Here is a 13833-nt window from a genome sequence, read left to right on the forward strand (position 1 = left end):
AAGGAAGGAAGGAAGGAAGGAAGGAAGGAAGGAAGGAAGGAAGGAAGGAAGGAGAAATAATGTAATATATTTAGTGTCTCTTGGCAGGAAAGGGGTAGGAAGTATACTAGCAGCAGCAATAACAAGGAAAGTCACTCCATTTTAGGGCACATTGACTCCTACCTTGAGTATATATCCTTCAAATATCTTTCAACTCTTTGGCTCCTCATTTTCACTCAGTCAAAAGCCATAAATACATATTTATTCATACATGTTCACACACACTTTCACACATATATATGTATGTTTGTGCCATACTTCACTCTTTGGGAGCCCCAGGCCACTGGGAATTGGTATTTCTTGCTTATCAGGCATGCCCACCCTGCCCACAAAAGAGCAAGAGCAAACAAAAGGGGTTAAATAAAAAACTAAATGACAAGGAATTAAATAGAACTATCTTATAGATTTATTAATGAAAAATACTTTACAAAAACAGTATGTTTGGCCCTAAAATAATTCAGCTAACTCTGAGGGTTTACAATGGCAACTGAGCAAGTGGCAATAATGGCTCTGCTGCTGAGACAGGAGGGTGTGTTAGTGTGCCTGACTCCAACTGTTCAGAGGGCAAATGATATGCTGGCAGCTCCACATTCTAGGCCTAAGGTTTGGGGGCACAGGAAGACAGTCCACAATACCTGGGAAGGTGAGCTGCCCTTAATGATGTGGTCAGGACCATGACCATAGAACTACATGTCTCTCCAAGAATGGGGGACGAGGAAGACAGGTCCGGTAATAGGGATAGGTGCATAAAACAAAGAATAGAAGTGGGTAATAGAGTAGGGAGCAGAAGATGAGGGCTCAGGTACAGATGAGGCATAAAGTATCCAGGAATAAAATGGTGATCCTAAGATCCTAAGGAATAGCTAGTGTCCAGAGTAATATGGATTCTTCTTTAAAGTGGCTCAAATAAAGCCCTAAATAAATAGCAGCTGCTCCTTTTACTAGGTGAAACTGGAATTTCAAATATTCCTTCTGAAAGAGCCACGTCATGTTAGAGGTTTATGACATCCCTTGTGAGATAAGAGTAGTACAACCCTCGTACCAAAACTGCCACAGTATAGTTTAACAGAGAAAGTAGTGGCTCCAGGAAAGGAAAAGGGTGACCCTTACCACCTACTATGCTGCAGGGCTCTAGCCCTCATCTCTCTTCCAGGGGCATCTGCTAGAACAAATAGAAACTCCTGTCCCCCTGTCCTCCTGTGTCTAGATTGTGGGGTATAACTACTTTGCCTCCAGTCATCATCTGGGGGCATATCTACTCTTCGAGGACCAGGGGCTCGAGACCCTGGACCAGGACCCGAATTCCAAACTGACCTCAGGGGTACATGAAGGCTGCTTGATGGTGGGGACACAGGGTGAACAATGGGAGGGTGGGAAGGTGAATGGAAAAGATCCCCCCAGGACTGAGCATGAGGAACCTGAATGCCCTGGTGTCTTTCTGGTAGTGTGGCAGTGTGGGTTAGCTGAGGCTTGCACCCTGGAGTAGTCAGGAATCTGGCCCCAATATGCTGGTTGGTCTCTGACCATGCTCCCCAGGAGGCATCTGTTCTGGAACAATGTGGGAGACTCCGGTAGTTCAAAGTCCTTCCTGCATACTTGACTCCCTGGGAAGTTTCACCCCTGTCACACATAGCCAGAAACTGCTGGACACTCCTTGAAGTTCCTGGGAGGAGAAAAGAAACCCAAAGATTAAGCGTCTTTAGTAAACCATTCTCTTTCCCAGAGGACCTGGCTGTTCTACATAACTCCCCACCCCTCCAAGAACGTACACAAAAGGGAAAGAAGGAGCCTAGCTTTGTTTTTAATTTCATTTTTTAAAAATCTTAATATACATTAAAATCAAGTCTCTTAACTCCAACCTGGGCAAATGAAACAGTCTCCTGGACGCTGCCATACTTCTACCTCACTCCACTGCAATCCTTCCTCCAACACACACACACATGCATGCACACGCACGCATGGCTCCCTAATATCACAAATGTATACTCTCATTGTGACGGCTCTACTCCTAGAACCACCACTCCAAACCATCACTTATTTTCTTAACATGGTACCTTCACTGTAGCATTTGGTACAAAACAGGCTGTAATAAATACTTCCTGTATGATCAGATGCCCCTAACAACTGTCAAAGGAAGCTGGCTACTTGGCTGCTCCACAGAGTAATAGGAAGTCCATCTATCTAGAAGCTCCCTAAAATTTGGACACAAATATCAACAATACTACTCTACTGTTCTAGAACCACAACCACTCCTTGCCCTGGGACATTCATTGCACTACTGATATTTGGGGCTGATAATTCTTTGTTTGGGGGATTAAGGAGGCCAGGGAAACTGCCTTGTGCATTGCAGATGTTTAACAGCATCCCTGGCCTCTACCAGCTAGATACCAGTAGCACCTCCCCTTTCCCATTGAGAATCATTGTCTTATACTGTAGATTCAGCCCATGAAGAGGAAAAGAAGCAAAGCTTGCTATGGAGAAAGCCAGAAGGATGCTTCCCACCTTCCCCAAGATTGTCTGGGTCTGTGTACATAGGATGGGTATTCCATGTGCAGGGTCTTTCCAAATCTCCTATTCACTCCTTGTCCTCCTAGACTATCCCACAACTGCGACTTACGGGATAGAAGAAGAGAAAACTAGCTAATAGAGATGACATTTTATGTTTTGGGTAATCCTAAAGACTGGGTATTAATTCCCCTTGGTCATCTTATTCTATCATGACTGAAACAATTCATTTTCATGGGTAGTTAGAGTCTGAGAATTCGGTCTAGACCCTTACCCTAGAACCATGTTGCCCAAGAAATGACTCAATCACAATTCATCTAGATTAATGTTTGATACTAAAGCAGTAATTTATAACTCTTTACAATTCCACCTTGGGGGACACACACACACACACACACACGCACACACATACACACACACACACACCCAGAGGTATACTGATTTGACCCTTTAGGTCCCTGGAAAGGTACACCACATTCTGGCACATAATATTAGATTTGGGGAGAGTTACCTGGGGGTCTATGGGGCTCCCCTGCCATGTTGGGCATCAAGACATCTGGGGACAGGAACTGTGGTTGGGGTGGGTAGAGTTGGGGACCAAGGAGAAACACAGGAGGGTCATGGATGACAGGGAGGGAAGAGGAGCTGGAACAACGGTGCCCGGTTTCCAAAGGCTTTGTCCTCGCGTTTGATGAATCCTTATAATGAGATGACAAAAAAAAAACAAAAAAAAAAAAACATAGAGATGAAGATTAACACACAGCAGGATATGGTTGGGTAAACACGGTGAGGCAAGCAAGGGGAGATGGAGGGAACTAGAGTGCAAATATGTCTTATTCTGGAAAGGGACCCAATTTACTCAGTCACTCTCCCTCTTAGTCCCTCTAGAAACTAAGGGAAGATCCTATTCTCCTAACTTGTCTTCCTTCTAGCTCTCACCTTCCCAACCTTATCATCTAGGTCTCTGGCAAACTCCTTAATGCTAATAGAAGAATTAGAAAGATTGAGATAGAAATTTAAAAATAGAGAAGAAATGAGAAATTCAGAAAGCCTGAGATATTGAGAAAGAAAATTCTATACTCTCTCTAAATATTGAGAACCAAAATATATCTCCTTAAATATACAATCAAGAACTCTATTACTCTGTTTTCTCTCCTGACACTGCTATAATCCACTGTCTGGGTCTGCCTGTCAAGTTTGTACCCACTGGTATTTATGTCCTGCTCCATACTCCATTAGTCATTCACTTTTGTGGCAAAGTCTCAGAAATATCCCCTTTAACATGTAAAACACTAATATGTCCAAATCGAACTAATATTCTTCCAAACTCTTCCTCCTAGTACCACATTTTCCAAAGGCACCTAGACTTGAATGTTGACATTGCCCTTGATTTTGCACTTCTCATCCACAATTCCATTAACATTTGACCAGAGACCTTTGCCAGTACTGTCATTTCTACTTAACATATTTCATATTTAAACTCAATTGGACCACTGCAACAGCCTCCAATCTGGCCTCCCATCTCTAACTCATTTCCTTTGTACTGTGGCCGGCAAGTTCTTACGTATGTCCTAACATTCAGACGCATTTTACACACTAATCTTTTTAATGTTCTTCAAACACACTAAACTCATTCCACTGTAGGCCCTTTAACATTACTGCTACTGTCACCTGGAATGTTTTCCCATAGCTACACACTTTCATATCACTGAGGTCTCTGGTCAAATGTTACTTCCTTAGAGCCAATTTCTCTCGCTACTCTATCAAAAATAGCCCTGAGAATAATCACTGTTACCTCTTTACTCCTCATCCCTTTGCTTTGTTTTATTTTGCTTTATCACACATTATCTGGGATTTACTTGTTTATTGTCTTCCTCTCCTGATAGAATACATTTCTTTTCACTGCAATATCCCCAGCGCCTTAAAGCTCCATTTAAGCTCAATATATCCAAAATTGTATAAATCTCTTCTCCCAAATATATTCTTGCTTCTCTTCCCTTAAATATATCATTATCAATCAACCCATAATTCCTGAATATGATCCTTGATTCTCCTTTCCCCATATCCAGGCAGGCAGGCACCAAGTCCCATTGATTTTTACTTCTTAATTGGCTCTTCAATAGGTCCACTTTTCTCTATCCTCCCAAACTCCTTATTGTGATTCATGACATGACCCTTGTTTATGTTCTTTCCAGTCTCACTTGTCAACACTCCATCCTTCCCTTGCCAGGCTTTAATCTTGCCATACCAAAGTAGCTTCTTTTAATTCAGGTTCCTTTACCGGCTATATATTTTTTTACTTCTTCCAGGAAGCCTTCCCTGATCCCTCAAGCCTGATTTAGTTGTCCCTTCTGTTACACTTCCATAGCACTAAGTATTATATTATATTATGTTATATTATATTGTTATATTATATTATATTACATTATATTATAATTATTTATTTGTCTCCTCCAATAAACTGTGAAGTCCATGAGAACAGGGACTATATCTAGCTCACTTGCCACTCTATCCCCAGCATCTGGCACAATACCTAGAACATAAGCTCAATAAGTATTTGTTCAAAGAGAATGAATCAGTGAATAAATAAATAATACAGAAGTCAGGAGAAAGGAAGCCAAATCTCCTAGGAAAGTAACAATTTGCCATTAAGTGCTTTAAAGGTATATGAGAATAAATGCTGGGCAGAAAAGACCACATTTTCCAAAAAGAATGGCAGACTTGTTCAGAGTTGTTTAGGAACTTACGAACAATAAAATGGGGGAAAAAAATGACTGCCTCTTAGAAGAAAAACTGGATCTGAAGTCCTAGTAGAAGACAGACTTAGTTTTAACTCTATATTCTTTTGTACCTTTTTATTTTTATATCACATATTTAAAACTTTTAAAATTTTTCTTGAACTGACCTGGTAAACGAGCTTCAGTGCACTGGTGCTTTGCATCCTGACTTCTATTGTAATGAAAACTCAACTTACCTTGGACAAGTGTGAGAAATTCGCAAAGGCATGATTTATAAATCCAGCCACAGCCACTATATGAGTTTGTTGATCTCTGCTGACTTGGGTGTCTCTGTAACTTGCAACTATAGATTACTGCATTAATTATGAAAGGAAGGCCTTAAGGAGGAGGATTTTAAGTCATTTTCCTTTTCTTGCAATGCACATGTTTCATTTCATCTTGAAATTACAATGGGCCTCATTACAATGGGGTGGGGAGGAAAAAGCAAAACAATACTCCATCCCATCTCTGCAGTGGGTTCTGACCCAATCAGGAGCTATTGGTTCTCGAGAAGGCTACTATTAGGACTCTTCTCACCCCGGGGAACCCAATAATACACCTTACAGACTACTACAGGGAAGGGATATTCCTCTGGGCTCCAACAAAATGTGTGTCAATAAAGTAATGACTATGTGTCCTCATTTTTGCTAAGTGCACACGGCTTTTCCCCAAATTACAACCTTCAGTTTCTTCTGCCCTTTCACCTGCACTATATTTTACCTAGCAAGAGAAAGGGGGCTCTAAATAGATAGACCCTGATTCTACTTATAAAACTGTGGGAAGAGACTGGGGCCTCCTGCCTCTGGAAGACAGCATGAGATGCAGTGAAAGTTCTCTGCACCATACTTATCATCTTCCCCATACTCCCTGCTGGGGCCTCAGCAAGGTGCAGCCTTCAAATTCACAGACGCAGGCAGTCACATGACACCAGACCTGTGGTTTTCCCACAGACACTGTCCCCAGGGATATGGGAGAGAATAAGGTAAGACTCACTAGTAGAGGCCTGAATTAAATATATTTGAAAGGTAGTGCCCATGTGGCAATATCCTCTCATTCAAAAGATGCTCAAAAGGTAGTGCCCATATGGTAATCTCCTCTCATTCAAAAGATGCTCAATCATAGACCTTGTTCTATTCTAAGAGCCCGACCTTACCGTGCCTCTACCTTACCACCAATCCTACCACTTATCTCTCTCCATAATTCCTTCCCCAACACACCACCCCATGCCCAGCACCTTAGCACCTGAGGCTGCTACCTGAGAAGCAGGCACTGTGCTGGTTTCATGGAAACTGTGCTCCATTTCTGCTGTTGGGGTCTTTGAGAGACCAAGGCCAGGGGCTGAATGCAACCTCCTCCCCATACCATCTGCAGAGCCTGAGGAGGAAAACAAAAATACAAGTTGAAGCCACCTTATCTCTTAGAGCCTAAACTCTGAGCCCTGCAGCACAAACTTCAAGAGTTCTTGTTTCATTAAATAACAAATATATATCCCTGAATCTAATGGAAGATGTGCTTCTGGAATGTAGAACCAGGAGTTTCAGAACAGGGATAGTTTCTTATAAGCCACAAGGATCTCAGAACATAGACCTTAAAGAACCTTGTAGAGAAGAGGCTATGAGGACAGATAGCTGAATGTCCCATCTTGCCTCATTTCATTTTTGTAAACACAATTAACTTTGCTGCTGTCAGACTTGGGCCCAAGACGTATAAGAGTGTCTGTGATGACAAAGGAAACTATTAATCTCCAGTCTAGTTAGAAATTGAAACGATCATAGTAATCATTTATCAAACCTCATTTTACATAACAGGAAAATGAGTTCCAGGGTCTTAAAGTAGTAAGTGGTTTAACCAGTATTAAAATTCAAGCCCTTGATTTTCACTTCCTGTTACTATGAGCAAGAACATTTTGTATGTAACATTCTTTTATTTCTCCTGATTGGCTTCTCTCAATCGCTTAAATTCTAAGCAATCACTAAATGCTTATCTTTTCCTCAAAATCTTGCTAGACTGTTAAGAGCAGCTCCAAACTGGATATGTGACTCCCAAGGTGCTTACCTCAATAAAAATAATTAAGCCTTCTATTCTGAAGATGCACATGTCCTTGACCTATATTTAAAATATATATATATTGCCAATTCATGTCTCAATTTGTTATTTTGGTACTAATATCTGGCTAAAGCATGATATTGCTGATCCTAAACTAGAAGACCAGTTATTTTTAATGATTCCTGGTGCTTAAATGCAGTGGTTCTAATACCACCTCAGACTCATTAGGAGTCTTAAGAAATACAGCTTCTTGTACCTATCCACAGACCTACTGAATCAGAATCTTTATAGTTGGATCCTGGGAATATTTACTTTTAAAAAACTTCCCCAAAAAGTGTGGGAGAATATCCTCAAACATTGCTTATAAAATGTAAAATGTTATCTTAAAAAGCAATCTAGAAATATCAATTGAAATTTGAAATATATTTACCCCCTTATCCAACAATTCTACTCCTGGGAATAAGAAGCAAAAATACCAGTTTACTGTGGCATTGTTTGTAGTGGCCAAGAACTAAAGTAATATCCATATATAGCAGAATGGGATCTTCATTATCAAATATTGCCCAGCCACTAAAAAGAATGAATTGAATTAAATTAAGTAACTTGGAGGGATGTTCATCTAGTATTATTAAGTTAAAAGAAAAAAAAATTGTAATATTATCCCCAGACCAAAAAACACTGTACATGTAGATCTACAAAGGATTTTATGATCAGAAAAATACAGAAATATGTATATTTGATTATCTGGGAAGGTGGGGGATAAAAGGTAGGGATTGATGTAAGGGGAGGATAAACAGAAAAATTGTCCATAATAAAAACAGCATGTGTACTGTGATCCCGTTTTTAAAAAATTACTTGTTTTTTAAAAGCCACTCTTCAGGTGACTATATGGATAGTCAGATTTAAGAATCATAGCTGTAATGATTAGAATTTGGTTCTCTTCTAATCAAGTCAATTCCTAGAGAGAGAGGTGGCTATTGAAACCTCCTGAAGGGAGTGGACAGATTCCTTTAAAGACATTTAAGCAGAGGTGGAGGCAGCCATCTGTAAGGAGTACTGTTGAGGGGACTTCTGGATTTGATAGCAGGTACAATTAAGATGATGCCTACTACTGATTAATAGTAACAAGGAAGACTACCAGACATTATGTGCTTCCCAATATAAGAAATACAAACAACTACCTATGAAACATTCTTATTTTTTAAAAATTGAATCTAATTTTTATCAAGCCTCTAGACCTAAGTACCAGATTACAGGAAAAAGAGGGGCTAGAAGAACATGTTTGGAGAGAGAGAAAAAGAAGCAAAGCTCTATTAGAATATAATCAGCAAAATCTAGAATGTGGAAGACAAATTACCAAATTTCTTCAACAAATAAATGGCAAGGGGAAAAGAGAGACAGAAATCTTACAGGCTAAAAAAAAAGCCTTGAAGCATATCAACAAAATGCAATGTGCAAATATTGTATGGATCCTGATTTGAAATAAACCAACTGTGAAAAGACATCTATGAGACAACTGAGAAAATCTGAATACTGGTTACTGTATTATATTAAGAAATTACTGTTAATTTTTCAGTTATAATAATGTTATGGTTTTATCTTTTAAAATAGTCTTTATTTTCTTAGAGATACATTCTAAATGATTCATGGATGAAATGATATAATGTCTGGGATTTGCTTTTAAAATAATACAGTGGGAAAGGGAAAGGAGAGGGTGCTATAGCTAAATCAATACTGGCCACATGTTAATAAATTGGTCAAGATAATCACCATGGAAGCTAGCGATAAGTATGTGGGGAGGCTATTATAACATTTACTCTTACTCTTTACTTTTGAATATATTTGAAATTTTCCATAAAAAAGCTTTTATTTTTAAGATGATGTCTGCCCAACTTCAAAGTACTATGAAATTTAGAATATAGGTCAAGGGCAGTGTTTGTATAACTCTTTAGGAACTATAACTATGTCAAAATTAACCTGGTCACAAACACGATATACTATATAATTGCATTTATAGAAAATGTCCAAAATAGATAAATCTAAAAACAAAAAATAGATTAGAGGTTGCTTGGGGCTGGGAGAGAGGGGTAGGAGGAAATGGGGAGTGACTATTAATGGATACATTCTTTTTAGGGTGTTGAAAGCACTTTAAAATTAAACGTGGTGATGGATGAACAACTCTGTGAATATACTCAAAAACCTTTGAACTGTACTCTTGAATTGTATAGTATAGAAATTATATGTCAATAAAGCTTTGTTCCAAATAAACAAGTCATACAGAAAAAGACAAATATTGTATGATCTCATACGTGGAACCTAAAAAAACAAGCTCATAGCAACACAGAATGGTAGTTAACAGGGGCTGGGGGATGGGGGAAGTGAGGAGATGTTGGTCAAAGGTACAAACTTCCAGTTATAAGATGAATAAGTTCCAGGGATCTAATGTACAGTATCGTGACTATAGTTAACGATATTGTATTATATACCTGAAAGTTGTTAAAAGAGTAGATCTTAATGTTCTCACCACAAAAAAAATTGTAATTATGTGTGGTGATGGTCGTGTTAACTAACCTTATCATGGTAATCATTTAACAATATATATATGTATTAACCCATCACATTGAACACCTTAAACTTATACCCTGTTATCTGTCAATTTACATATATCAATAAATATGGGGGTGAAATAATTTCATGCCTAATAAACGCTTTACAGTAAGATAATAAAGGATTCCTCCAAAGATACATTCTGTCATATATGAATCCTAATTGGCATTTTCCTTCGTCAACTATCTGATTTATTCCACCTGATCACTTCATTATTTTATGTCATGTCAGTTTTTAAAGTCTTAATTTAAAACAGACTCTAACCAAGATAAATGCTAGTTTGGTTTAACAAGTATTTTGAAAACTGACTCATTAGATAAATTTTTAAATTAGTTTTGTTTACTAAGTAAAATTAATGGTTGGTAACTACTCTTTCATATTGTTTTTAAAAGTATAATCTTCCTGAAGGCTAATTTGCCAGTATGTACCAAGAGGTTTTTTTTTAAGGTTTATAACCTTCAACTACTTATTATCCTTCTAAAAGTTTATTCTAAAGAGCTTATGAGTGGTCAAACACTTAAATATAAAGATATTCATCACAGTGCTATATTATAAAAAAATTTAGAAGTAACCTAAATTTTCAGCCATAGAATGGTACATTCATATACAGAATACGATGGGCATTAAAAGTAGATTTATCAAAGTGCTCATGGATATCATGTAAGAAAATTCATGGAACTAAACTGTGTGTGTGTGTGTGTGTGTGTATAAAAGATCCTGCTTTTCATAAAAACATATAGTGTACATATATAAAAAAACAAAGCCAGAAGTAAACTCATGAAATTATTATGAGTGGGATTATCAATGGTTTTTGTTATTTTATATATTTCAAAACTATGAAATGAAAAATGTTGCTGTTTTGGGTAACATAAGGGTTATTTTGCTTTGTTTTTGTACTATAATGTTTGACAGTCAATTAGTTCAATTTCAACTGCAATGTATTTTTTATATGTCTTTATTAATAATTCTTAAAACACAACATTTGTATATTCTTTCTCTCTTAAAATAGGCAGGAAGCTAATTGAGACAGTCCAGCTTTTCCTCATTCTGTAGAATCTTCCCATATGGCCCTATCATTTGTATCTAAGGAGCACTTAATAAATGTTATTGCAAAGTCTACACTGGGATGCAGATCCTAAAAAACATTATCTTAATATCAAATCTCATATTTATGTGATATCTCCCCCACAGCTCCTGGGAATATAGTGGGTATTCAATAAACACTTGTTGTTTGGCTGTAATTAAACGTTGGTTGGCAGCATGCGAGGAATCTGTATCATTATGGAAACTGTTACGCCCAAGTGAACATAAAGGTCTCCAAGTTCTATTTCACAGAATCATACATATTTTAAGAGTTGGAAGGTGTCTTTTAGAAAAAATCATTGAACCAATTCTCTTTTTTTACAGATATAAAAACTTGGCCCTGGGATATCATGTGATAATGCAGGAAGAACAAATAGTTCAGCCTTTGGAGTTCTTAAGTGCATCAATCTAAGTTATAAATAATCCTCATTTATTCAATTTCCAGAACTAAGTCTGCAGTGCTTATTTAAGGTGTAGACTTCACTCTTCACACAATACAATCTCAAGAAGAGTCAGTGAACGGTACCCTATAAGCATACTATATTGAAAATTTTAAACCTGGCAGTTCCTGAAGGGACCAGGGAAGGTCTTGATAGTGCTGGTTCGGTATGATCTGGACATGCCCTTTGAAGGCTTGGCTCAGTGTAGACATCCTCGGTGCAAGATGGATCTGGAAGCTGATCTTAGGATTAGTTCAGCTCTTGAACCACAGAAGGATGACTTTTCCTCTCAGCCTCCCCCATGTCATACTGGGTCACTCTCAAAGACCTATGAACCATTCCTTAGCACTGTATATTGAAGAAGCCCTCAGCATACACTCTCTTTAGGAGGGAACTGGCCCATGAGTGATAATTCTGTCCCTACTCTTCACACTAGCCAGAAAAATGTCTAGCCCTTGTCCTAAAGTCTTTATGAATAAAGTCAGACATTTTACTGCCATGTTCTAAGCTAGGGATATTATTTGAACAGAACACCACCCTACCTCTGATCTTGTCCTCATGCTTTCAGCTTTTATATGTCCCCACTCCTCTAACCCTGGTTGTATTCTTACCTCTTTGGCTAAGTGGTTGCCAGGTCACATCCTGCTGCCCCCATCCAGAGCAGGCTGCTTGAGAAGCCTGAAGACTGGCCTGGTAGAGAGACTCCAATTCTGAAGTCTCCTGCTCTGTGTCTTGGTTCCAATGTGGATGCAGAAGGATGTGATTTCTTTCTGGATAGGCTGTACAGGTATGGGGATCATTGGGGGAGGACTTCATTCCTGGCCCAGGGACCTCATGTTTAAGCTGAGAATCACAGAGCCTTGTGACATTCACCCAGGAATCCAAAGGCAAGGAAGTCCCCAAGTCAACATTGCTGCCTAGCTCCTTAGGCCTAGCATCTCTCACTTGAGATAGCTTCCCTTGGAACATACCTGGCTCTGCCAACCTGGGCTGTCCTTCCCAAGAAGTTTCACCATTAGGCAGTCCAGAATTCATGGCAAGAGAAGGATGATCAACAGGCTCTTCCCAGGAAGGCAGTCTGTCCCTATCATCCACAGAGGGTTGCTGTTTTGCCCCAGGCCACTGGCCTTTCCCTTGACCCTGTGGGAAGGGAGGCTTGCAGTCAGAAGAGGAGAAGTTCTTCCTTATACTATTTGGCAAACTTCTATCCTGGGAACCTGTACCATCCTTTGTGGAGGCACCTTGCATCCTCTGGAACTGCTCTGTCAAAGAGCGAACAAGCCCTTTCGTGCCCAGAAACTCTGGCCTATTGGGCTCCTCGCTGCCTCCATCCACTTTTGAAGTCAATAAAGTTTTGAGGCTCTTGGCTTGGAGGCATTGGTTAGTCTTCTGCACAGTATCAGGAGAGTGAAGCACAAATGAGGAAGCAGCAGGCAATACAGGGTGGTAGGAGCTATACAGAGGAAGGCTGGGCTGAACTGATGTACTTGTAGAACTACAGGCTAGTCTGTGTACATCTCTTCTCTCACAGGTGGCTGTTCCAGTTGGGTGTGAACAAGACATCACCTGGGATGAGTCAGCAGGATCCCTCTTTTCTTGGAATAGTTGTTCTTGATCAATGCCTCTTCCTTCTTGAGGGGAAAACCTGGTGCGGCTGTTATTGTCACCCCTGTAGCCTTGAAGCTTACCCTCTGGTACATCCAATGGTTCCCAACCATGATGAAAATTGTTATCAGTCCTCCCTGGTGTTTTAGGTAACCCCTGCCTGTGGAACACAGAGGGGTCAATGCTGTCCACCTCAACTGAAGGAAGAAGGTTGGAGGCAGACCTACTGGGAGAATTGTGCTGTGGGAGAGACAAGGCAGATGACTCTGGGAATAGTGATGAGTGTGACTCATGGCAGGAAGCAGGTGAGTAGACGAAAGAACTGGCCCCAAACTCTATATTTGTGTAGGGTTCCAGTTGGGCCTCCCGGCTTAACAATACTTGGAGCGGGATAGGCTGTTCACTGAAATAAATGGAGAAAGCCAGTCATAAGCTGCCTTGATTAACAAGATCACTTACAAAAAGAACTATTTATTTGGTTCCCACATCTAGCTATCCACAGAGGGAATGGTGAAAAATAAATGGAAATAAAAGCACAAGTAGAGTCAACAGTTCAGAGGTTCACAAGAAAAGGCACATGGTCAGCTCACACCCAATTGGTAGGTAGTATTAATCCTCTTTGTTACATGCCCTCACCAAAGTTGCACAGAGTAATACTAAATAAAGCCCTTGACAATATTTTTTCCTTACCCATAAAATCCTATTCCAATCATATTCTACTTGCAAATTAA

The 13833-nt window shown here is 39.5% G+C and overlaps 1 protein-coding gene across 14 annotated transcripts in view; it reads right to left on the reverse strand.

Annotated features, from left to right (window-relative positions):
• Window positions 1–422: 422 nt before the first annotated feature.
• Window positions 423–13833, reverse strand: part of USP54 (ubiquitin specific peptidase 54) — a 107830-nt gene continuing 94419 nt past the window's right edge. For 12 of the 14 annotated variants that reach the window (XM_023527901.1, XM_023527906.1, XM_023527904.1 and 9 more), the window contains 4 exons: window positions 12109–13505; window positions 6577–6695; window positions 3056–3242; window positions 423–1702 (listed from right to left, as the gene is read on the reverse strand). In XM_023527901.1, the coding sequence (XP_023383669.1) occupies window positions 1146–1702; window positions 3056–3242; window positions 6577–6695; window positions 12109–13505 (2260 nt within the window). In that variant the 3' untranslated portion in view covers window positions 423–1145. The remainder of the gene's footprint in view (window positions 1703–3055; window positions 3243–6576; window positions 6696–12108; window positions 13506–13833) is intronic. The other 2 variants (XM_023527905.1, XM_023527908.1) reach the window with 2 other exon arrangements.

The sequence above is a fragment of the Pteropus vampyrus genome, unplaced genomic scaffold (assembly GCF_000151845.1).
Source record: "Pteropus vampyrus isolate Shadow unplaced genomic scaffold, Pvam_2.0 Scaffold20, whole genome shotgun sequence".
Taxonomy (NCBI): Eukaryota; Metazoa; Chordata; class Mammalia; order Chiroptera; family Pteropodidae; genus Pteropus; species Pteropus vampyrus.